This window comes from Lagenorhynchus albirostris, chromosome 1, assembly GCF_949774975.1.
Source record: "Lagenorhynchus albirostris chromosome 1, mLagAlb1.1, whole genome shotgun sequence".
NCBI lineage: Eukaryota > Metazoa > Chordata > Mammalia > Artiodactyla > Delphinidae > Lagenorhynchus > Lagenorhynchus albirostris.
In genome coordinates, this window is record NC_083095.1 from 126,362,518 (window position 1) to 126,385,866 (window position 23,349).

Consider the following 23,349-nt stretch of genomic DNA (forward strand, 5'->3'; position numbering starts at 1 on the left):
CAAGAACCACGTTTTAAGGATGCATTAGTTTACTTTGGTTGCTTTTAATTTCAAAAATATAACATTTAAAAAAATAAACTTTTGGACTTCCCTGGTGGCACAGTGGTTAAGAATCTGCATGCTAATGCAGGAGACACGGGTTCGAGCCCGGGTCCGGGAAGATCACACATGCCACGGAGCAACTAAGCCTGTGCGCCACAACTACTGAGCCTGCGCTCTAGAGCCTGCGAGCCACAAGTACTGAGCCCATGTGCCACAATTACTGAAGCCCGCGTGCCTAGAGCCCATGCTCCACAATGAAGAGTAGCCCCCACTTGCCACAACTAGAGAAAGCCCATGCGCAGCAACGAAGACCCAATGCAGCCCAAAATAAATAAATAAATAAATAAATTTTTTTTAAATAAATAAACTTTAAAAAACAAAACAACAAAACAAAAAAACTACAATGAGGTATCACCTCACAGCAGTCAGAATGGTCATCATCAAAAAATCTACAAACAATAAATGCTGGAGAGGGTGTGGAGAAAAGGGAACCCTCCTGCACTGTTGGTGGGAATGTAAATCAATACAGCCACTATGGAGAACAGTATGGAGGTTCCTTAAAAAACTAAAAATAGAACTACCATACGTCCCATCAATCCCACTACTGGGCATATATCCTGAGAAAGCCATAATTCAGAAAGGGTCATGTACCACAATGTTTGTTGCAGCTCTATTTACAATAGCCAGGACATGGAAGCAACCTAAGTGTCCATTGACAGATGAATGGATAAAGATGTGGCACATATATACAATGGAATATTAGTCAGCCATAAAAAGAAACAAAATTGAGTTATTTGTAGTGAGCTGGATGGACCTAGAGTCTGTCATACAGAGTGAAGTAAGTCAGAAAGAGAAAAACAAATACCGTATGCTAACACATATATATGGAATCTAAAAAAAAAAAAAGGTTCTGAAAAACCTAGGGGCAGGACAGGAATAAAGATGCAGACATAGAGAATGGACTTGAGGACATGGGGAGGGGGAAGGGTAAGTTGGGACGAAGCGAGAGAGTGGCATGGACATATATACACTACCAAATGTAAAACAGATAGCTAGTGGGAAGCAGCCGCATAGCACAGGGAGATCAGCTGGGTGCTTTGTGACCACCTAGAGGGGTGGGATAGGGAGGGAGACCCAAGAGGGAGGAGATATGGGGATGGATGTATATGTATACCTGATTCACTTTGTTATAAAGCAGAAACTAACACACCATTGTAAAGCAATTATACTCCAGTAAAGATGTTAAAAAAAAAAACCTTGGCTCAGAGGTTGGGGAGAGGCAGAGGGGAGAGCACAGAGGGGAGCTGCTCTCGCAGGTAGAGCCATCCCAGGTGGGCCAAGCCACTGTCCACCACCCTCCTGCCCTCTGCCCAACTTCATTTCAGCTGGGCCCTTCTAAGGTTTGCAGGGGAAAGGAAAAGACAGGAAATCTCCACCTCTCCCACGTGCGGCTATCGTCCCCAGACTCTTTATAACAACAATGTCCAGCTTTGGGCTTCCCTGAGATTTAGATTGCAGACTCCTAGAACCATTCTCTCCTCCTCCTGTGGGCCTGCACCTAGCACCAAAGATGCAGAGACGAGTAAAAGCAAGCCCTATCCTTGGGGCCCACAGCCCCCTTTCTCTCCTTACTTCCTGAGCTTTTTACTCCCCATCCCGTCTTCTCTCCTCTTCCCCCTTCCCCATTTCATTTTCCATTTCTCTTAACTGGCTTTTTCTACTACTCTCTCCCTCTCTCTCTGTCTCTCTGCATTATTGGCTCAGGGTGACTCATCACAGCTCAATCAGGAAGAAGTGATTCAAGAGAGAAAGTGGGGAGGATTTAGGAACTCAACAGAAAATGACAGAAACCTTGTCAAGATGGTCTCAAATCAATAAGAAGCCTTTGCCATTGGCTGTGTATCTGAGTCTTGCTGCTTTGTGGAAGAGAAGTTGCTGAAAGAGAAGAAAAAAACACCTGCAAGAGTTTGAAATCCCGAGGGGCTCTTGGTTCTTCACAAAACAGTCAGGGAAAGTTAGAAGAAGGCATTCTATCCAAGCCTGGAGAAAACAAGGGTTAGGTTAGGGATGGATCACAGTTAACATTAGTGAGGAAAAAGCACGTATAGCACGCTGATTTGATTTTCTAATTGTATATAACTTTAAAACATGTTTATTTCTCTTTGTGGTTTTCAATAAGGAATTTAGTTTTTCACATTTTGTAGCCTAACCGAATGGAAGCAGGTGTGGTTCTTAGCGGCATCCATGGGAAGCTTAGATGATTGGAGAGAAGAGCTGTTACCAGGCAGCCTTGCTCCCCCTAGTGTCAGCTATGATGACTGCAGATAAAGTGCCAAGGAGCGATTAAAAACTGAATACCAGTCGTAAAAATTCAAGCCTGTGAAATTATAAAGCCATTCTCAAGATGGAGTGAATTTCAGCATTGGTTTATTTTCCACCTCATGTGAGGAGCTCGCCTTCCCTCTCCTGTTCTGGTCTTAGGAAGGACATTGGGGTCACAGAAGGAACAGTGTTGGTGGCAGAGGTGGGAGGGAGGTGGAAGAGCCACAGGCTGCTGAAGCGGGGGGAGGGGGGTGGATGGCAGGGATGGCAGGTGGAGGAGATGCTGAGCTGGCAAATCCCTCTGGCTTCCCCGAACTTCCCAAATTAGATTTATTTTCTTTCTTAGAGGTTAGAAACCAGGAGACTTTGCTTTCAATGTTTCCACTACCGAGATTGTGCCTCTTACCCCCAAAGCACATAGAAGTTGTCTCTCTGCCCCGCCTGGATCAGCACAGCACTATCTATGGTCGTTCTAGGGCCCTGAGGACTGGCCTTGGCTCTGACTCTGGTTGACCAGGTAGGGAGTGTGTCAGAGGTTACCTGGGCCCTCGCTGACATACTCCTCAAGTCTAGGACTTTCCCTGTGTTGGTTTGGTATTTAAAAAAAAAAAAAAAAAAAAAAAAGGAGAGAGCATGAGAGAGAGCTAGCAGAGAAGAGAAAACAAATCTCCTGGAGATGGGGGGTCATTTGCAGGTTGCATCTTAAGTACTAACACTGCCCCGAGAATCCTGGCTCGTTCTGGGGCCAACACGCTTTCCTTGGCTGCTCTCAATGCTGCTTTGTGTTGTTGAGGGCTTGAAGGAGCCCCCAGCTCCTGCCTGTGAGGGTGGCTGTCTGCATAACTGTCCAGCCCTCTGTGCTCACTCTCTTCTTGTCCATGTGCTGCCTGCCTGCCAGGGTCTGCTGGGTGGCTTGGCTCCGGGCCCTGGGCCAACATGTCCCCAATGACTACAGTTTGTCTGTCTTTCTTCCTCTCTCTCGTGTGTTAGGTGGTTTCATCCTATCCTGGGCTTTGCTTCTGTAGTGATTTATCTGTTAACCAGCATGAGTCATGGTGCCGGATTTTATTTGTTCCAAGAGAAAATAGCAGAGGGCATTTATGCACTGTGGTGTTGGGAGCCCGTTCTGGGGGCCCAAGCCAGGAAAAGAGCTTAGGAGGTTCCTTAGTGAGATTTCCACAGCAACCAAGTCTGAGGCTGCCCCAGCCCTGACAACTGTCACCGAGGAGGGGGGACGACTTGGATAAGATCTGTCATTCTGCCCAGAAAACTGGCCCCAGGGGCCCTTTTCCTGGAAACCCCTCCTGGACACCATATCCTTTCTTGAGGAACAGGCCCGCAAAGGGAATACCCAGCATCTGCCCATGGTAGACACTTCACACACCATCTCCTATTTCTTCTTGAAAATACTCTTGGGGGTTTGCATCATTGTGCCCATTTTACAGATAAGGAAACTGTGGTCCAGTACGTGGATGTGATGTGCTCAAGTTACCATGGCTTGGAAAGTGGCTGAGCCCAGGTTTGTGTGGTTCTGAAGCCTAGGCTTTTCCTGCAGTAAGGGCCACCCTAGTGTGCCTTCACTTATCTGCTGAAGATCTGTGCCCATTTTGTGACATTGCTATAACCCTGCAGAAAAGGGCCACAGATGAGAGGCTGGGAAACCTTGGGGTTGGTAAGGAGGAAATGACAGGGCCCAAGGGCATCGCCCCCTGCGCCTAGGCTTGCCAGCCAATTTTTGTGGATTTATTCCTCATGGATTTCCTTTCCGGTCAACCCTAAATTCCATGATCAGTGGGTTTTAGACATGAAAGATCCTAGTGAAAATGCAAACTTGTTATCTGGGAAGGTCAGTAGATGAAGGTATGGCAGAAGAATTAATGCCTTACCCAAATTCTACTAGTATTTAGTTTAAGTAGATATCACCTAGTGATCTTGAGACAAGGGACCCAGGATGGTGGGTGGACTAATGCTTTGGCAGTTTTCGCACATGTAGCAGGTGGAAGTACTACAGGAAGTAGAAGCAATGCTGGACTGGGCTTTAGGAGACTTGGGTCTCAAGGGTGACCTTGGTGTAGGCTCTTTCTAGCTCTGGGCCTTTGCCTTCTTTGCTTGTAAAATAAGGAATTGGGGCTAAATAATTTCTAAGACCCCTCTCAGCAGGGGGAGCAGTCCTGAAGGCCAAGCCCACCCATGTTCACTGTGTGTCCACCTGTACCTCGTGGGCCTGCTCCTAGCCACCCTGTCCCTTCTCAACCCATCTCTGCCTCTGAGAATCAGGGTTCCCTGAAGACCCCAGCAATGGTGACCCTGTTTTCAGGCTAAGGAGATAGCCCTGTGTGTGAAGATACCATGTCTTCAGTGAGGTCTCTGGGGAGAGATGGGGCGTGAACCTGTGTCGGGCAGGTGCATTCCAAGCTTATCCACCTTAGGGGCTGAGGGTGCCCATCCTGTGTGGCGCCAGGCCTCTGGGAGGAGGTAGGGGTGGAGGTGGGGCGGGGTGCTGGCAGGAGCTGCCCTAGGGGGAGGGTTTGCTTCCGAGCCCGAGCCCGGCAGGTCTCTGGATCTCCCTCCCTACCGCCTCAAGATCCGTCTGCAGGGCACCCAATCACACAGGCCCTTCAGCACCTGACTTCACCAACTCTGAGTTCAATTATTGCAGAAGAATCCAAAAGGATCCTTCAAAGCGGCAGGAGGCTGTCTAGGACCCCTCGCGACTTTGGATGAGCCAAGCCACCAAGTCTGTCCTTCCATTGCAGAGGGTGAGGACAGTTATGTTTAAGAGGCTCCCTTTTGCCCAAGAGAAGCCTCTGTTTCCCATCATGACACCCCAGAATCGGGGAGACCAAGGCTGTGGTGTCATTCCCCAAGAGCCAGCGCACCTAACTTCCTTCTCAGTCTCCCCTCCACCAGATCGCCTTTCTCCGTTTTCTCTTGGCTTCCAGGACCCACCCTCTCACTGCCCTGTCCCTCTCTGTATGCAAACTCTCTCGGCCCCAGCCAGGGTTGCCGCCAGGTAGTGCCCTGCGGATGGTGCCTCAGGTCAGGTGGACAGGTGCCAGGAAGCCTGGGCTGGGCTCCTTCCCCTTTCCTCAAGGGTGCAGTCAGGCCCGTGAAACTAATAACATTGGTGGCTACGTGCAGAAGCAGGGCGGGCAGCGGGGTACAGGGACAGGGTGGCCTCCCTTGGCTTTGGTTACCCTCTAAACCCCTATCTTGCCCATTTCCATCAGAGATTCTGGTGCAGGAGCCAAGAGGGGAGTGGAAGAAGTGAGGAGGGAGGAGGGGAGAAGGGATGGGGAAGGGAAGGGGGCTGAAGGGGCAGAGGGGAAGAAAAGTTGAGCAAGTAAGGAGCGGCGAAAGAAATGCAGAAATCAGGACAAGGAAATGGGCCAAGAGAAGAAAAAAGAAAATTGAAAAGCAGGAGAAAGCAGAGGCAGGGCTAAGAGAGACGGGAGCGGCTTCAGGTGGATGACAAGAATGAGGTGTGAGCAGCTCTTTGCAAAAGCAGCCTCCTCTCTGTCCTCCCAACCCCAGCTCCAGCCCCTTCCCAGGTGTCTCTGGGTCACCAACTTAAGAAACCGGGGATAGAAATCTCTAGGGCTGTGGTTCTCAGAGTGTGGGCCCCAGCAGCACCAGTGCCACCTGGGAACTTGTTTGAAGCAAATTCGCAGGTCCCATCCTAGACCTATGGAATCAGAACTCTGGAGGCGGGGCCCAGTGATCCGATTTAACAAGCCCCCCGGGGGATTCTGATGCACACCGAGGCTTGAGGACCAGCGCTCTAGAGTGGTACTGCAGACGTTTCGCGTACGTTGCAATGAGTCTTGGCAGGAGCTCTAGACTTATTCTGTGCGCATGAGTGTGCGTCATGAGTCTTTCGTACATCTCAAGGGCTGGTCCTGTAAGCATCTGCCCAGAGTTGCAAGCTCCCAAGCTAGGCCCCTTCGGCGGCTTCTGGGAGAGGCACACACAGATAAGCCCTCACAGCACTGCACCCCAACCTCCCTGTCTGGGAACAGGGAACCTGAAGGCCCCTGTCCCCTGCTGCCAGCTGTCCAGCTGCACTCTTTTGACCCTTGGATACTTCAAACCAACGGGACCAAAGATTAGCTCACCCGTTCCCCCAAAGTCTGTCTCCTGTTGCTGGATTTTGCTTTTTCACTATCTTCTCAGTCAGCAAAACAAGTCCTCAGTCATCCTTCATCCTGGTTCATCTCTGACCCCGCCCCCCTCCATTCTTGCCCGGCTCACACTGCTCCAGCCACACACACTGTTCCTGGAACATCCCAAGCATCTTCCCACCTCAGGACCTTTGCCCTTGCCATTCCCTCCGCCTGGAATACTCTTTTCTCAGATATCCATGATTGTCTCAGATTCTCTGTTTTCTTTAGGTCTCTGACTGCTGTCACCCTAGCACTGAGGCCCTGCCTGATGGCCTGTATAAGGGAGCAGCCCTCCCCCCACCCGCTGCTCCCAAGCCCCCTCGTCCTGCCTAATGCTTCTCCACTGCACACATCACCATCTGACAGATGATGGGCAACTTCATAATGTGCCTTGCCCCACCAGAAGAAAAGTCCCATCAGGACAGGAACTTTGAAGTTTTGTTCACCGTTGAATTCCCAGGACCTAGCACAGGTTCTCAAGAATGAATGAATGAACTATTGACACTCATACAGCAGGCCCCTTCCTCCAAGCCCCAGCCCTTAGGTCCTCCACCCACCTAGACTTCTATAGCCTTCCCACCAGACTCCTCACCTCCAGGATCTCCTCCCATATGGTAGCGTAAGTGATCACCCTAAAAATCAGAACTCTAGTGAACCACCCTCCTGCTCTAAAACCTCCAATGGCTCCCCACTGCCTCCCAGATATAATCCCCGCACTCTGGTATTTCAGAAGCTCTGTGGTACTCCCCTCCCTCTCCCAGCCTCTGGTCTGGTCTACTGCTCTGCTTTCCATACCTTCTCTTCCAGACACATGGGACAGTGTCCTTTCTCTAAACGTGACCTCTTCTTTTCCAGCCCTGTACTCTTACCCATGCTGTTCCTTCCATCTGTTATACTCTTCTCATCCCTGTCTATTCTACACATAGAAATCCTACCCAGGTGGAAGCCCCCTCCTCCACAACCCTCTCCCGATGCCCTCCCCCACCTAGTCCTGCTGAATTAGAAATTCCCTCCCTCTCGTGAACTCCTGCGATCCTTTCTGTGTGTCCTCTCTTGGTATTTATCATCTGGGCTTGGGGTTCTGTGAATATGCACCCTCTCTTTCTGACTGGACTCAGCATTTTTATGTGAATCTGCTAGTGCTGGGTCTTGGGTCATCACAGCCTCGACTCTTACGGGGCCAGCAGTGTAGCTGGGCAGGAGGGGCACCACTGCGGTCTGACTGTAGTTTCCCAGTCAGTCTCTGGGCTGGGGCTGCTTCTGCCCTGTGCTGTCTTGGGCCTAACAAGACCTGGGTTCCAGATGTAGCTCAGACACTTACTATGTTATCTCTCTTGGAGTCTCAGTTGCCTCATCTGTAAAGTGGGGACAAGCCTATTTCTCTTACAAGTTGCTCACATCCCCGAACCTGTGGCCCAGGGAATTCACATGCCCTTTTGTTCTTAAAGCCCACTGAGTTCCAAAGGGTTCCCCTTGTGGAACCCACTGGGGCTACCAGGTTCCTGCTTCCCAGCACCCTTGAGGGGAGAGGGTGAAATGCGCCACCTCCCTGAGAGCTGAGGCTTCTTTCTCTGGGGTGAAAGCTTCAGTGACATATTGGAAATTTGTGGGGCCCAGCTCTGTTTTTTCTCAGCACCAGGAGGCTTCCTGCTCCAGTGGACCAAAGCCTTGGTGAGGCCCTCTGCAAACCCTACACTGGAGTTTCTGGGACATCAAACGGTCTTGAAAACCAACTGACTTAATGATTTCAATGTACATACATTAGAGTCATGTGGATTAAATTTCTCTGAAAATACACAAGGGCTTAAAAAGCAGGGGCAGAGAATACTCAGCCCAAGAAGAATTTGTCTTCTCTTTTCATTTTTGTGTGTCTGTGAGTGTTGTTATTGTTGCTGAAAGCAAGGCATGTGGAGAACCGTTCAAGATGTCTGAAGCACAGTTAGTTTTGCCGAGTTTGAATTCTGAGTTGGGAATGTGGTGGGCAGGAGATGAAGGGTTAAGAGAATAAAGTGGCAGCCCCACTAGGTCTGTCGCCTTGTCCTCCAACCCATTTACATCAGGGTCTGGTGCCCTTGATGTTCAAGGAGGCTCACAGCCTGATAAATGAGGGCCCGACCTCATTGGTGCCTGTGGTTGGAGACAACTGGTGGGTCCTTCTCTGCGGCAATGTTGGGACCTGGATTTTTGGGCAGGGGCTGGGGGTGATGCTGTTTCCCACTGGCATCTCCCAGTCCTCAGTGAAAATGGTGATCCAGGAGGCCCCAGTCTCCCTGCTAGAGTCCTGGGGAATTCTTTAAAACACAGATTCCCTGGCCCCACTGCAGGCCCAGGAGATGCAGACCAAGGTGTGCCAGCTCTACCTACGGGCTGGAAGCTGGGTCCACACCCAGGAGACAGGAGACCCTGGGTCAAAGTGAGCCTCTTGACCAAGTCACCAGGGGCCTGATTTCAGACTTGGCTGCTTGCTGGGTGAAAGCAACCCAACCCTCCATTTCCTGCTTTACTGATTATAACATTCAAGTTTTAGGTATTTGTTGATCTTTCCTAGCACCTGAGATAGGTAATTTCATATCCATTTTGTGCATGAGCAAAGAGAGGCGTGGAGAGGATGAGAGAGCTTCTTCCAAGGTCTTCCTCCAAGTGGCAGTCTTTGGACTTTAAACCCTTGCTCTTGTCCTTCCTTTGAGGTACCTCCTGGCATGGACTTCAAACAACATGTACCACTGGAGTCACCCCTGTGCATAACTGCCAGGTGGTGTCCCCCAAATGACATTGACATCGACCTGTCTTTTCCCCTGATCCACATCCACGGGTCTTAGGTCTGGATAAAACGCTTGGAACGCTGCCTATGGGATGAGAAAAAATGGGGGCCTGGGGAGAAAGCAGAGAGGGGAAGCAATAAGTAGGGTATGCAGTGGGGTCTATGCAAGTGAGGACAGGGATTCCTGAAAGGTCCTGTGTGCTCCCATGTATTCTGCAGGAGGTGCAGCTCCCTGGGTCTCCAAGGCCTCTCTGTTTCTCTCAGCCAGAAAACACGCTCTGGTCCAGCGGCTCCCATGATGTTTCTGGCTGTGCTCAGATCAGCAAGAGTGGCCATGAGTCAATTCTGTTGTACCATTCTGCTCATCTAAGCCCAACCTCCAAGACCCCATTCAAATGCACCTCTTCTATGAAGCTCTCCCAGAGACCTCAGCCACAGAAATTTCTCCCTTCAAACTCTGGCTGAGCTTCTGCTGTGAGTGAGACAACTTGCTGGCTGCTCTCATGCACGGGGATATGAGGCTAGTGTCCGATAAGGGAGGTGAGCCATGGGCATAAGTGACTCCAACACAAGGTAGGAAATGATATGGGCCATCAGAGGGAGGACTTAGGAAGGGTAAGGCCATGTTAGGCTAGGAAAAGGATCCAGAAAGCCTTCATGGAGAAAGTGGTCTTACAAAGACAAACATAATTAACACCAGGTTGTATTTTGTCTTGCATTATTTTTAAATTATTTCAAGGATATTAGTGTCGACTCCTCAACTGGTCGGTGAGTTATTTGAGAGTGAAACCATACCAAAATTTTGCAGAGTCTAGTAAAATTTATTAACAGAAGCTTAATAAACATTGGTCACAACAAATTCAGTCTTGGGAAAGTCAGTCCCATTTAATCTTTGACCATTCATATCATGTATAGAATACAGATGCTGTGCATCTGATGTCTGGGCTGGTTGAGAGAGACTCATACCATTAATTCAGTCTCTCAAAGTATGTTCTTTTGAGCATCTACTAATTTCCCGGGAGCATACGCCTGATTTCAGGAAGAAAGACAATGAAATAGGCAATTACTATCCATTTTGATAAATGTTATGGAAAGGAAAATCCAGAATTCTATGGGTACAGCTAAACTAGTGATGGAAAAGGATGGTCAGAGGAGGTTTCTCAGAGGAAGTGATACTTAAGTTGATTAAAGAACATGAAAGAGGGCTTTGGGACTTCCCTGGTGGTCCAGTGGCTAAGACTCTGTGCTCCTAATGCAGAGGGCCCAGGTTCAACCCCTAGTCAGGGACCTAGATCCCGTGTGCCACAACTGAAGATCCCACATGCCATAATGAAGGTCCTGCATGCCACAACTAAGACCCGGCGCAGCAAAATAAATAAACAAATAAATAAATAATTTTTTTTTTAAAAAAGAAAGAGGACTTTTAATTCCAGCCATAAACAACTATGAAAACTAGATAAAATACATGAAACAACTATTTTCAGGCATTAAATAGCACTAGAGAGCTCAATACTTGAGCAAAGGTAAGTACAGGCACTAAACCCACATTTACCCAGTTTTCTCTCTGAGGGCGTTTTCCTATTGCAGCAGGGAAATAGAGTCCAGTCAGATAGCAGCAGTCTTGCTGGGTAGAGGAAACAGTGATTGGGGCTGAGGCTGCAAAAATAACTAGGATTTGGTGGAAGCAGGCAGAGAGGAGAGCACCTCAGAGAAAGGACCCCCAAAACTCTGCTAACATTTCCCCTTAGGGTCTTGGCTGACCCCTAAGCTGTGCATGCGTAGTGTGAGCTTCTGGAAAATCTATCAGAGAAGAGCCACAGGGAGCAGAGATTTTAGAGGCTGCCCAGTGCTTAGGAGATGTTGGGGTTCATGCTCAGTCAGAATAGAGACATTTTAATGACTGCTGTGGGCTTTCAGTTGAGACCTCAGGAAATCTATGCCCTAGGAGTAAAGGCTGCACCGTAGAAGTAAGGGCAAAACCAGATACCTGCCCTAACCAAGGCCCAAACCAAGCTGTGGTAAGTTCTAGGTGGTTTCACCAGTATTTTAATTGCTCATCAGAACAAAATGTATTTAAAGGAAGGTAACACAATCTATAGCCTCTACTGTGTACAATTCACAATGTTCAGCATAGAATAAAAATATATATATATTAAACAGGCAAAGAATCAGGAAAAAGTGACTGATAACCATAAGGTAAAACAGTCACTAGAAGCAGACCCAGAGATGATCCAGATATTGGAGTTAGCCTTAGCCAAGAAGGACTTCAAAATAACTGTGATTAATATGTTTAAAAAAATGGAGTCAAAGATGGGCAAATGGGAATATTTGTGCAGCTAAATGCATCCAATAAGAATATATTGGATGCATTTAGCTGCACAATATACCTCATGTACATAGAAATAAAGTTCCTGAGAATATATTAATAAATAGAATCAACTTATATATATATACATATATATACACACATATATACGTGTATATATATATATATATATATATATGAATATGTGGTGATCAAGTTTATCCCAGGAATACAAATTGGGCTTAATATTCAAAAAAATTAATGAATATAATTAATATTAACAGAATAAAGGAGAACCATATAATATCTCAATCTTTGCAGAAAAAGCATCTGATAAAATTCAACACCTATTACATACACACACACAGAGACAAACACACACAAATAAACCTCAGAAAAGTAGGAACAGAAGAAAACTTTCTTAATATGAAGGTATCTACAACAAACAAACAAATCAATAAACTACAGTTAACATCTTATTTAATTATGAAATATTGAAAGTTTTCCCTCTAATAAGGGAAGTAAGAAAATCATGTTTGGGATCACAACTTCTATTCAATCATGTACTGAAGGTCCTGGCTGTTGCAATTAGGCAAGAGAAACAGAAATAAAAGCTATGAAGGTTGGAAAAGAAGAAATAAAGTAATTACTTCAGATGATCTGCTTGTATACATAGAGAATTCAAAAGGATCTACAAGCAAACTATTAGAAATAATAAATGAATTTAGTAAAGTTGCTGGATATAATGTAAATATAAAAAAGTCAATTGTATTTTTCTATACTAGCAAAAGATTGGAAAATGAAATAAGAATATTCTATTTTAGGGACTTCCCTGGTGGTGCAGTGGTTAAGACTCCATGCTCCCAATACAGGGGGTCCGGGTTCGATCCCTGGTCAGGGAACTAGATCCCACATGCATGCTGCAACCAAGAGTTTGCATGCCACAACTAAGGAGCCCATGTGCTGCAACTAAGGAGCTGGCAAGCCGCAACTAAAGGAGCCCGTGAGCCACAACTAAGGAGCCCACGTGCCGCAACTAAGGAGCCGGCGACCTGCAACTAAGGAGCCCCACGAGCCGCAACTAAGGAACCTGCCTGTTTCAACTAAGACCTGGCGCAACCAAATAAATAAATAAAAAATAAAAAGAATATTCTATTTTTAATTAGCATAAAATATTGAGTACCTAGGAATTAATATAATAAAAGGTATGCAAGAGTTTTACACTGAAAATTTCAAAGCACTGTTGAGAGAAAAATTTTTTTAAAACTAAATAAATGGAGGGATATACATGTTCATGGTTTGGAAGACTCAGTATTATCAAGATTTCATTTCTCCCCAAGTTGATCTATAAATTTAATGCAATCCCAATCAAAATCTCAGCAAGTTTGATTAGGGGAAATTGACAAGCCTATTCTAAAATTCATAAGGAAATAGAGAGGACCTAGTATAGCTAAAACAATCTTGTCAAAGAAGAACAAAGATGGAGAACTCACACTAACTTCAAGACTTGCTTTGAAGCTACAGTAACCAAGGCAGCTTTCTATTCTATGGAGTAGAATAGAGGCTAGAAATAGACCCATACATATAGGGTCACCTGATTTTCAACAAAGATGACACTACAATTTAGTGGGGAAATAGTCTTTCAACAAATGGTGCCAGATCAATTGGATATCCATATTAAAAAAAAACCTTAGATCTTTATCTCACATCTCATACAAAACTTAATTTGAGATGAATCACTGACTTAAATGAGAAAGCAAAATCATCAAACTTCTGGAAGAAAACAGAGGAAAATATCTTCATGATCTTGGGAGAAGCAAAAATTTCTTAAATGGGACACACAAGAAACACTAACCATAAAAAAGACAGATAAATCAGACTTCACTAAAATTAAGAACTCTATTCATAAGAAGATACCATTAAAAGGATGAAAAGGCAAGATATAGACTGGGAGAAGTTCTTTGCAATGCTTTTCTCTGACAAAGGATTTGTATTTAGAATATATTTTTTAAAGTCCTATAAATCAATAAGAAAAAGACATACAACACAATTTTAAAAATGGGCAAAAGACTCAACTGGACATTTCACAAAATAGGATACCAAAATGGCCAATATATTTACCAAAGGTTACTCAACATCATTAGTCATTAGAAAAATGCCAATTAACCCCACAATTAGATACCACTACACACCATCAGAATGGCTAAAATTAACGACTGATAATACCAAGTGTTAGCGAGGATGGGAAGCAACTAGAACTCTCATGTTACTAGAAGAATTTAAATTGGTGAACCATTTGGGGAAAAAATGCTTGGCAGGTCCCACAAACATATACCTTCCCTTTAACTCAGTGATTCTATTCCTGAGTATATACCAGATAAAAAATGAGTGCATATGTTCATCAGAAGACATGTATAAGAATGTTAATAGGGCTTCCCTGGTGGCGCAGTGGTTGAGAGTCCGCCTGCCGATGCAGGGAACACGGGTTCGTGCCCCGGTCCGGGAAGATCCCACATGCCGCGGAGCGGCTGGGCCTGTGAGCCATGGCCGCTGAGCCTGCGCGTCCGGAGCCTGTGCTCCGCAACGGCAGAGGCCACAACAGTGAGAGGCCTGTGTACCGCAAAAAAAAAAAAAAAAAAAGAGAGAATGTTAATAGTATCTCTACTTGAAATAGCCAAAAATGGAAACAATCCAAAGATCCATCAATAGTAGAATAAATAAATAAAACGTGGTGCATTGCTACCGTAGAATATTACACATCAGTGAAGAAACATCAAGTATGAAACATTCAACAGTAATAGACATAATGTTGAGTAAAACAGGTCAGGTACAAATGCGTACTTAATGTGTGATATCATCTATATGAAGTTCAAACACAGGCAAAATCAATCTATGGTGATAGGAGTCAGAACAGTGGTTACCTGGAGCGGTGGGAGGCACAAGGAGCTTTCCAGGGAGCTGGAAATGTTCTCTATCATGTTCTGGGAGGTGATCACAATGGCCATATACATGTGTAAAAGTTCACCGGTTTGGACACTTAAGGTGCATATGCTTTACTGTATCTAAGTTATACCTCAGTCGAAAGATAATAAGATACTCCTTCACAAAAAAATGTATGAGAGAATTTGTCAGATCTGAGTGGTAGGGTAGGGTGAGTCGGGAAGGTAGGAGAGGACATCACGGGAGGAAGGAACAGCATGTGCAAAGAAGCTCTGGAGAACTGGAAAAATGGAAATAATGCAATGTGGTGGAGTGTGGAGCGCAGGAAAGGAGGTGGCGGAAGCAGAAGGAGAAGAGGGTGGGAGGGTAGGCAGAGGCCAGATTGGGAAGAGGGCAGGTAGGGTATTTATCGTCAGTGTTCACATGGTCCCTTGACTCGGCAAGGGCTTCTAAGAGGGCAGATCAAAGGGCTAGTCCTTTCCATCTCGGGAAGGAAGGAAAGCCTTGCCTTCTGACAGCTGAAAACCAATCAGCAGAAGGAGAATGGCAATGAGCAGTACACGTGCATGAGGGATCTTACCGGGGCGATGAAATTGTTCTACAACTGATGAACTGCAAAACTTGGTAAATTTACTTTAAAAAAATCACCGAATCGACACTTGAAATGAGTAAATTATATAATATGTAAAATATAATCCAACAAAGTTATATTAAAAATCAGACGTGGACCCTTCCCGCCTCTTGATGCCCCCGTCCCAGAGGGGTCCTTGGGATCTCTCTGGCTCTCTCCCCGCCACTCGGCCTTGCTCTCACTTCCCTTTGCCCCACTGTTCCTGTATTTTAGCTTTGAGCACACTCACATCTGTCTGCTCAGAGACATCCCGCTCCCCAACAGCTCTCCCAGCCGCCAGGACCAGAGGCACTGCCCCCACTGATGAGACCCTGAGGCCCTGAGAGGGGATGGGAGGGGCTAATTATTGGTTCTAGGTGCCTGCTACTTGTGCTGTCCCATAACCCGGAGAAGGAGGGGTGCTCATTCCCATTTCTCAAATGAGAAGATCAAAGCCTGTGAAATGGGATGCTCATGATTTCATGGACAGGGGCAGATCCTAGGCAGTCCCTGACCTGCCACAACAAGAAGTCAAGTCCCCGGCAAGGGGGGCGTCTACACATGAGGGCCAGTGCGGCCAGCCGATGGAGGGGCTGGGTGCGGGGCAGTGCAGGGCTACGGTGGAGGCGGCAGCTCTCACTCACCACTTCTTGCCCCTGATGTCATGCTGCTGCACCGTGTAGCCAAAGAAGGCGGCTCTGGAGCCGGGGATGACTCGGGGCTTCTTGATGTCCATATTGAAGGTGTCCGTGAATCCTGGGTGGGGAGGAGAGGAGTCAGGCAGGTGGAGGTCCAGCGTCTTGGCTGTGGATGGAGTATGTTCCCCTATCCCTGGGGAGCCCCAGTTCCTGTTTGGGGAGCCAACAGTCTGATGGGAAAGGCCCAGCCACTGCCCTGGGGGAGCCAATCTGATAGGGGAGGCATAGGCATAAAACCTACTCTTAGAGAGACCAGGCGGGTCTGAAAGGGAAGACCCAGTCCCTTCCCGAGAGAATTCCTGCTCCCATAAGGAAGAGACAGTCCCCGTCCCCCTCCATCACTCCTTCCTCCAACCCTGCTTCTTCTAGCTTCTGCTGGTCTCCTCTTCCGGTTTTTTTTTTCTCTTCCCTCCTTTCTCCTCCTTCACTCCCCACTCCTCCCTCTCTTTCTCCCTTCTCTCACCTCTGCCTGCTAAAGAGTCACGGAGCTGATTTCCCACCTCTCTCGCCTCCCCCCACCGCCCCACCAAGCCTGGGGTCCTAGTGGCCATGGCTCCAGCGCTGCTGGCTGACCACCTCCTTCTGAATCCATATGCAAAGCTCCGCCTGGCATACTGCTCGGCTGGAGCAGCTGAGGCAAAGCAGAGAGAAATTCCCGTAACCCTTTCACCTTGGCCCCTAATCGGTCAATTAACCGATTCCACCTAGTGGAAAGCCTTGGGGCAAAGAGCTTTACCCCTTTGGCATTCTTGTGCTGAATCCCAAGAAATAGCAATTCACACTTGTACGCTGCTTAGGGCTCTGGGTCTCCTCACATTTGCCACCATTTACCCTCACAGGACTTGGGGGGAATGGGAAGCATCATCCACATTTGGCAGAGGGGGGTTCAGACCCAGAGAGGTTAAGAGGCTGTCCAGGGGTACACAGTGGGTCAGCAGCAGCAGCAGAGCCAGGACCCCAGGTACCTGCTCTGCGACTCCTTCCCTCCACGAGGCATTTTCAGGCACGTCTGGCCTCGTTACGTATCAGTACCTACCGGACCACCAAACTTGGGACCCATGGGATTTAAGGGGTGGGATCCTACCATGAGCCAAAACTCTCAGATAAGTGAAAACCAATCAGCAGAACAAAACAGTCCACAGAATATCATTGTCATTCCTTTCACGTGTAGGGCACTTTGTAAATTTCACAGAACGCTCACATACCTGCTATCATCTGATCTCCACTACAACCCTGTGATGTGGGCAGCAACAGGAAAGCCGAGGGTCAGAGAGGTGAACTGACCTGCCCAAGGTCCCAAAGCCTGCTGGATAGGGACTCTGAATCTGAGGCTAGTACCCTTGAACGTCCCTCTGTCCTTCCCTTGGCACGGACCCCCTGAGTCTGAGTGTTCAAGAGGGATGCCCTGGAGCATGTACTTGAATAAGGCCTACTGTACAGGCAGGAACAAGAGGTTTCTGCTACGCTTTCTTTTCTGCTCAGCAAATGGATACAGTGGCCAAAAATTCCATCATTAGAGTCCCAGAATTAGAGTCCCCTGAGGTAACGCTAGAATACCTTAGATTAGGGATGTTAGACATGTGTTCTCACTCATCCATGTCAATTGATTATTACTGTTGCCTGGAGCACTGAGTTAAGAAGGATTCTGAGGTCAAGTCTGGGCTCAGTGGGCAAGACTAGTGTGATCAGTGAGCAGTACCTGCTGGGGATACAGGAGCAGACAGTGACAGCGAGTGGCTACGTAGCTGCCAACCCTGTCTTCATGACTGCTAATCTGCCACATGAACTTAGTGTCATAGCCCTAAGTGGGGGTGGGGGAAGAAGCGTATGTTATTTACATACTCTTATGTACAAAGCCCAGCCCACGAATGGACTTATCAGCCTGGTTAGAAGCAGGTAACCTTGGGGAAGAGGGGCCTGGTCGGGTGAGCACAGATGGATGAAGGGGCACAGTCCTTGGCCAATGACGGCATGTCACAGAGCAGAGAGAGATACTAGTGTCACCTGTGTACAGCTGGGAGGTGGACAGAGAGAGGTCAAAGAAGAAGTGGAGTTGCAGACGAGGAACTCTCCAACTCTGTCCTAGGAATGGACACACACACATGCACACGCACATATGTACACACAGAGAGGCACACATGTGCATGCACACATGCCCACACACACACATCCATGCACACACATGCACAGGCCACGCACATTCCCTGACTGGGGGGCAACACTTTATCTGGCTCCCTGGTGCCCCCTGGAGATGTCCCCTGGTGGTCCTTGGTCCTCCCTTTCCTGCATCTGAGCCCAGCAAAGGGAGGTGACCTTGACAAGAGGAAGGCATGTTGGGCAGTCAAGAAATCCAGACCCACCCGCCACTCCCAGGCCAACAAGGGGGTGAGGGCCAGTGAAGCTAAGGCCATAAATTGTGTCTTCAGGGCCTTCTCTACCATCAGTGCTTCTTGGGCAAACATGGCCAGAAGGATCCTTCCAGGACCCGTCAGATCCAATCACTCCTCAGCTCCATATGCTTCATCATTTTCCCACCAACTCACAGTCAAAGCCAAAATCCTTACCTGCAAGGCCCTGCATGATCCCACCCGGTTCCCTCTGCCCCTCATTTCCTGTCCTCCCCCTCCATCCCTCTGCTGCAGCCACTCTGTCCCCTTGGCCGTTCTTAGAATGTGTCAGACCCGTCCCCACTTAGCATCTTTGCCCTGGCTATTCCCTCTGCCTGGAAAGCTCCTTCCTGGGTCACCCGCGGGGCTCACTCTCTCAAGTCATTCGGGTCTCTCTTTCAATGCCATATTGTCCCTTACCAGGACACCCTGTCACTCTTATCCCCCTTATTCTCCTTCATTTGCCCTCATAGCACTTATCACTAACATGTTACACATTTATCTGTTTATTATCACGTGGCTGATATTGTATAATATTCTTATGTCTTCTAAGTGCCGAGAGACGCTGCTCACTGCTGTATCCTTACCGCCTTGAATAAAGATCTAGCTCAGAGTCAGCAGTCAATAGATACTGAATGGTTAGAGACCAGGACCCATATTTGGCTGGGACACTCTCTCCCCTCAACGAGTAACAGGGGAAAAAATATTCACTGAGCACTGATATGTTCCAGGCACTATCCTAGGTATCTCAGCAGTAATTTTATATTACTTAGTTAAATCGCACACCAACCCTGTGAAGTAGATATTATCATACCTCTGGGAGGTGAAGTAATTTGCCCCAAATCACTCAGCTGGGAGGAGGTTAGAGCAAGCCCATGATCAGGTAGCTTAGGGCACTGGGGTGATGTGCTACCCCTGGGAGAGCAGCTTTTCAGAGAAGGACCCACTGGAGGCAGGGAAAATTCTTTTCAGAGAAACGGGTCTTTCCTCTTGCCCTCAGGTCCCACACCTCCTCTGTCTTTGGGTTTGGTTGGGGGCAGTAGATGGGAGAGGAGGCCGGCAGCCCTGTGCTCCTTCCCTCCCCCAGGGGGCTTTGTCTAGGACTAGTCCTGTCTCCCCCAGTCCCCACCCCCCAACCCCCTGGACAGGATTAGTGAAATCTGGCCACAGGGAAGAGGACAAAAGCTCTCAGGGACGGGGCATTAAGTTACAAAGTGCTGGTTTCTTCCCCGAGTCGGCATTTGCTTCTGACCAAACCGAACCAACCAGAGAATGGATTTCCTAAAGGTGATGTCAAGTCTGACACCCTGACCTTGGCCCCCGACAAGATCTCTGGCCCGTTCCCCTGATGGCAGGTGGCTTTCATGCTTGGGGAATGTACTCTCCTCAGAGATTTATGAACCCCAAATACCAATAAAAGAAAACAAAGTTGTTTTTGATGGGAGTCAACAGGCCGATTGCAGAGACAGTGGGAGCCTGGTTGGGCAGCTTGCCACTTTACTGCCCTTGATACTGATGACAGAGGGGGAAAAAACCCACAGTTCCTGGCCTGTTCTCCTGTGGACTATGGCCAAAGTTACATCAGCTGCTGCTCCCTTTCTCAGAATCTTATCTTTTAAAAAAGCATCAGCCAGTCCCAAGAAAGCACTGAAACCACAGCATGATGTTTGAGCATCGCTTGATCTCAAACCCACCACTCCAGGCTGAGGTGGAGGCTACTGTGCTATCACCAGGCAGGGTGGTGACAGTCCCAAATGCTGAGGCACACTGGCCAACACGTGTCTGGAGCTCCTGTGGACTCAACAGCTCCACAGGGAGTGCTCGCTAGAGCTCAAGGAGACTCAGCTGAGCACCCATGATGGGCTGCTCCACCCTCGACCAGTCACACCCCACACTGCGGCCATTAGCTTCCCAAGGATCTGGGGAGAAAGTCCGAAGGCTCCATGTGGCCCCTTTTTGGCACCAGTTTCATGGAAGACAATTTTTCCACGGACGATGGGGAGGGGCTCAGGCGGTAATGCAAGCGACGGGGAGTGGCTGATGAAGCTTTGCTCACTCGCCCACCGCTCATCTCCTGCTGTGTGGTCTGCTTCCTAACAGGCTAAGGACCAGTACCGGTCCTTGGCCCGGGGGTTGGGGACCCCTGTCTTAAATGATGGACAATCAGGGAAGGGGAGGAATAATTACACAATGGGAACTCATGGTTTCTGGGGTGGTAACCCAGTCATTCCCTTCTCAAGAGCTCATGGGGAGGCCTGGACCTAGCGTGTCAGGGAGCAGAGTGGCCTAGCAGACAGGTCATGACCTCTCCTGCCTGAGCCTTGCACCAAGAGCCTTAGAGCTGGGCTGTCCTGCCTCATCGGGACATAGGAATGGCAGACACAGGAACAACAGACATACAGACAGACCCCTAGCATCAATGCTGGGCTCAAGGGCCCTCCCGTACCTCATTTTCTCTCTGCCCCATGGCCAGGGGACGTGAACCCTGGACAATTTAACACAGGGTCAAAAATGGTGTGCAGCAAATATGTTATCAGGGAAGGGTAACTTATTAGGATTTTATTTTCAAGAGCAAACAGGGATCTTATAGATCCAATAACCTAGTGGTCTCAACACTTTGTTTTTCTGCAGTGAATCCCACCTTTTGGAAACAAAATCTATACAATGAAAAGCAGACACAGGAAGCTGAGGTTGGGGTTAAGGATGGGGGCAAGGAAACTCCCTACCTGCAGTGACAAGCCTAAGACATTTCTTTGGAACCCTAGGGTGTCCTGGAACATAGTTTGAGAACCACTTGATTGGGTTTAAGACCCTTGTGAATGAGAGAACTCAGGCTGAGAGAGGGGTGGGGATTTGTCCAAGGTCACCATGGCCATCTTTATTTACCACCACTGCCTCTATACCCCTGCTCTATAATCCTTCACTTCCATGAATGTCTATTTGGGGCTACAACGCTCCAGGTTCCATGCTGGGTAGTAGGGTCATGACTTGTGGTCTTCAGAGTCTGCAGCCACATGCGTGAGCCAACAGACATGTTTGCATGTCACCAGAACCCAAAGTGAAGCCCAGAGAAGGCTGGCCCAGGGCAGGGTGACCTGCGTTCTAATCTCAGCTTTGTCACTAAATTGGCCAAGTGTCCATGGAGAGTCACTATGGCTTTCTGGGCCTCAGTGTCCCCATCTGTCAAATGAGAGGGTTGAGCTCCTTGCTACTAAGGCCCAGCCCTGGCACATGTCAGGGAGGTTCTCTAGAGCAAACACACAGCCAGCTTCCAGTTGTTGGCACACGAGCATCTGTCTTGAGTCTCCACAAACAATTTAGAATTGGAGGCCAGGCGGTATGGAGGAATGCAAGCTCATCTTAATGTCAGTTGAAGCCAAACACACTTAGGAAGGGGAATTCTCCAGGCAAAAATGATCATATTTTGCATTCCCAATCCAAAAAGAAAACTGTCATCTAATGCTCTGTATTATCCAGGCCCCAGCTGCCTCTCCCCTTGCCTGAACCATGGAGACCTGGCCTCAGGGCCCTACTTCCCTGGATGTGGCTTCTGGGCACACCCAGATGTCAAAGGGACGAAGGCCTTGGTGGGGGTCCAGGCAATGCGATCACCTTTCCAAGAAAGTCCAGCCTCGTCCTGGAGCTGGACTGTGCTGCTAAAACCTCAGCGAGGAAATTCAGAGCTAGTGGGCAGGGGTACCACAGTTCCCTTCCAGACTCGTCTTATTTCAAAAATTGAGGATGCCAGTGGTATGCACTGAATCCTTGAGTACGTGGCTATATGGCCTTGGAGCGACCAAAGCTTCTCTCTCCCTGGGATCTTCTAGGCATGGAAGCCATGATCCCTCAGGAGGGAGACATGGCTGGAGGACCACTGCCAAGGTCAAAGGCCAGAGGATGGACTCCTGACTTTAGGACAGCTGATTCTAGGACTCAGAAAGGGGGACATGGGAATACAATGCCCACCTCCTGAGAGATAGCGCTGCTGTGATGAGTAGAACTAGGTTGGGCACCAGGAGACCTGGGTCCTCCCCTGGGTTCTGTCACTGGCTGGCTGAACCTTGAACAAGTTACTTCTCCCCACGCCTTAGTCTCCAATATAGAAAAGGAGGAAGCTAGACCAGGTGGTCTGAAAACCTTAACAGTCAGGATGTTCTGAGTCTGTGTCACCCTTCTCCTCTGGATTCATTTCCAAATTCATCTCCCTTCGGAGGGGAGGAGTAGGCAGTTGAGCACTGGGACACCCCAAGGGGGCAAGCAGATGGCCATTGCCCCTGCAGGTCTCTATCAGGTTGGCTGTCAGGAGCGGGGCCATTCCCTCCCTCCTCTCTAGCACTTGGGTCCAACACAAGTGCCCCTCAGCTTCAAGCCACTTATGAAAGTGAGCTGTAACACCCTCCCGGCTGCCCCCCAGTGGCTTAGCCCTGAGCTGCCACTGCCCTGCTGCTAGAACTGGGGGCCATGATCGGGTGGGGGCTGGTCTGGTGATATCAAGCCAGTTCTTACCACCAGGCCCTGCTGCCCCCCTGGTGCTTTAGACCAAACCTGCCCACACTTGGGTCTCCCCAGGAGAGAGACAAATGCGTCCTCCCTACTCTTGGCAAAGACCACCCTGTTTCCTAGCTTCTCTAGCAGCTTAATCAGCATCTGACTCTTTTACACAATGACTGCCTTCTGGGTGTGGCTTCATGTCTCTCTGCTAACTGGTCATTATCACACTGCCTTTTTCCTCAGAAGGAAACGCTATGGAGTCTACCCTGCTTCATACTCCTCCAACCGCTAATATCACCAGCACCACCGTTCTTCCTTCTCCTTCCCTCTGTTGAAGAAGCAGGAGAGAACCTGATCTCTGGATGGGGTGTCCTATCCTTGGCTCCCCTAGCTTCATGCAGGTCAGAACACGGCTCGCTGGCAGCAACTGGTGTGTGCTGTGTGTGCTGTGTGTGCATGCGCGTGCACATGTGGCCAAGGGATTAGCCAGAGAGGACAGGGTGGGGAGGGGTAATGACAGGTGGCAATGATTTCTCCCCACTGGAGTCCAGAGAGAGGGGCGGGTTTAGGGGAGGGAGGTGCCTTCAGTCTGAAGGGCCAGCTCGTTGCCCAGACTGGACAGAGAGAGAA

General features: G+C 48.5%; 1 protein-coding gene across 2 annotated transcripts in view; it reads right to left on the bottom strand.

Annotated features, from left to right (window-relative positions):
* The window catches only part of ITGA11 (integrin subunit alpha 11), a 125,473-nt gene that overhangs the window by 81,397 nt on the left and 20,727 nt on the right, over window positions 1–23,349 (bottom strand). For both annotated transcript variants that reach the window (XM_060169791.1, XM_060169783.1), the window contains exon 2: window positions 15,788–15,899. In XM_060169791.1, the coding sequence (XP_060025774.1) occupies window positions 15,788–15,899 (112 nt within the window). The remainder of the gene's footprint in view (window positions 1–15,787; window positions 15,900–23,349) is intronic.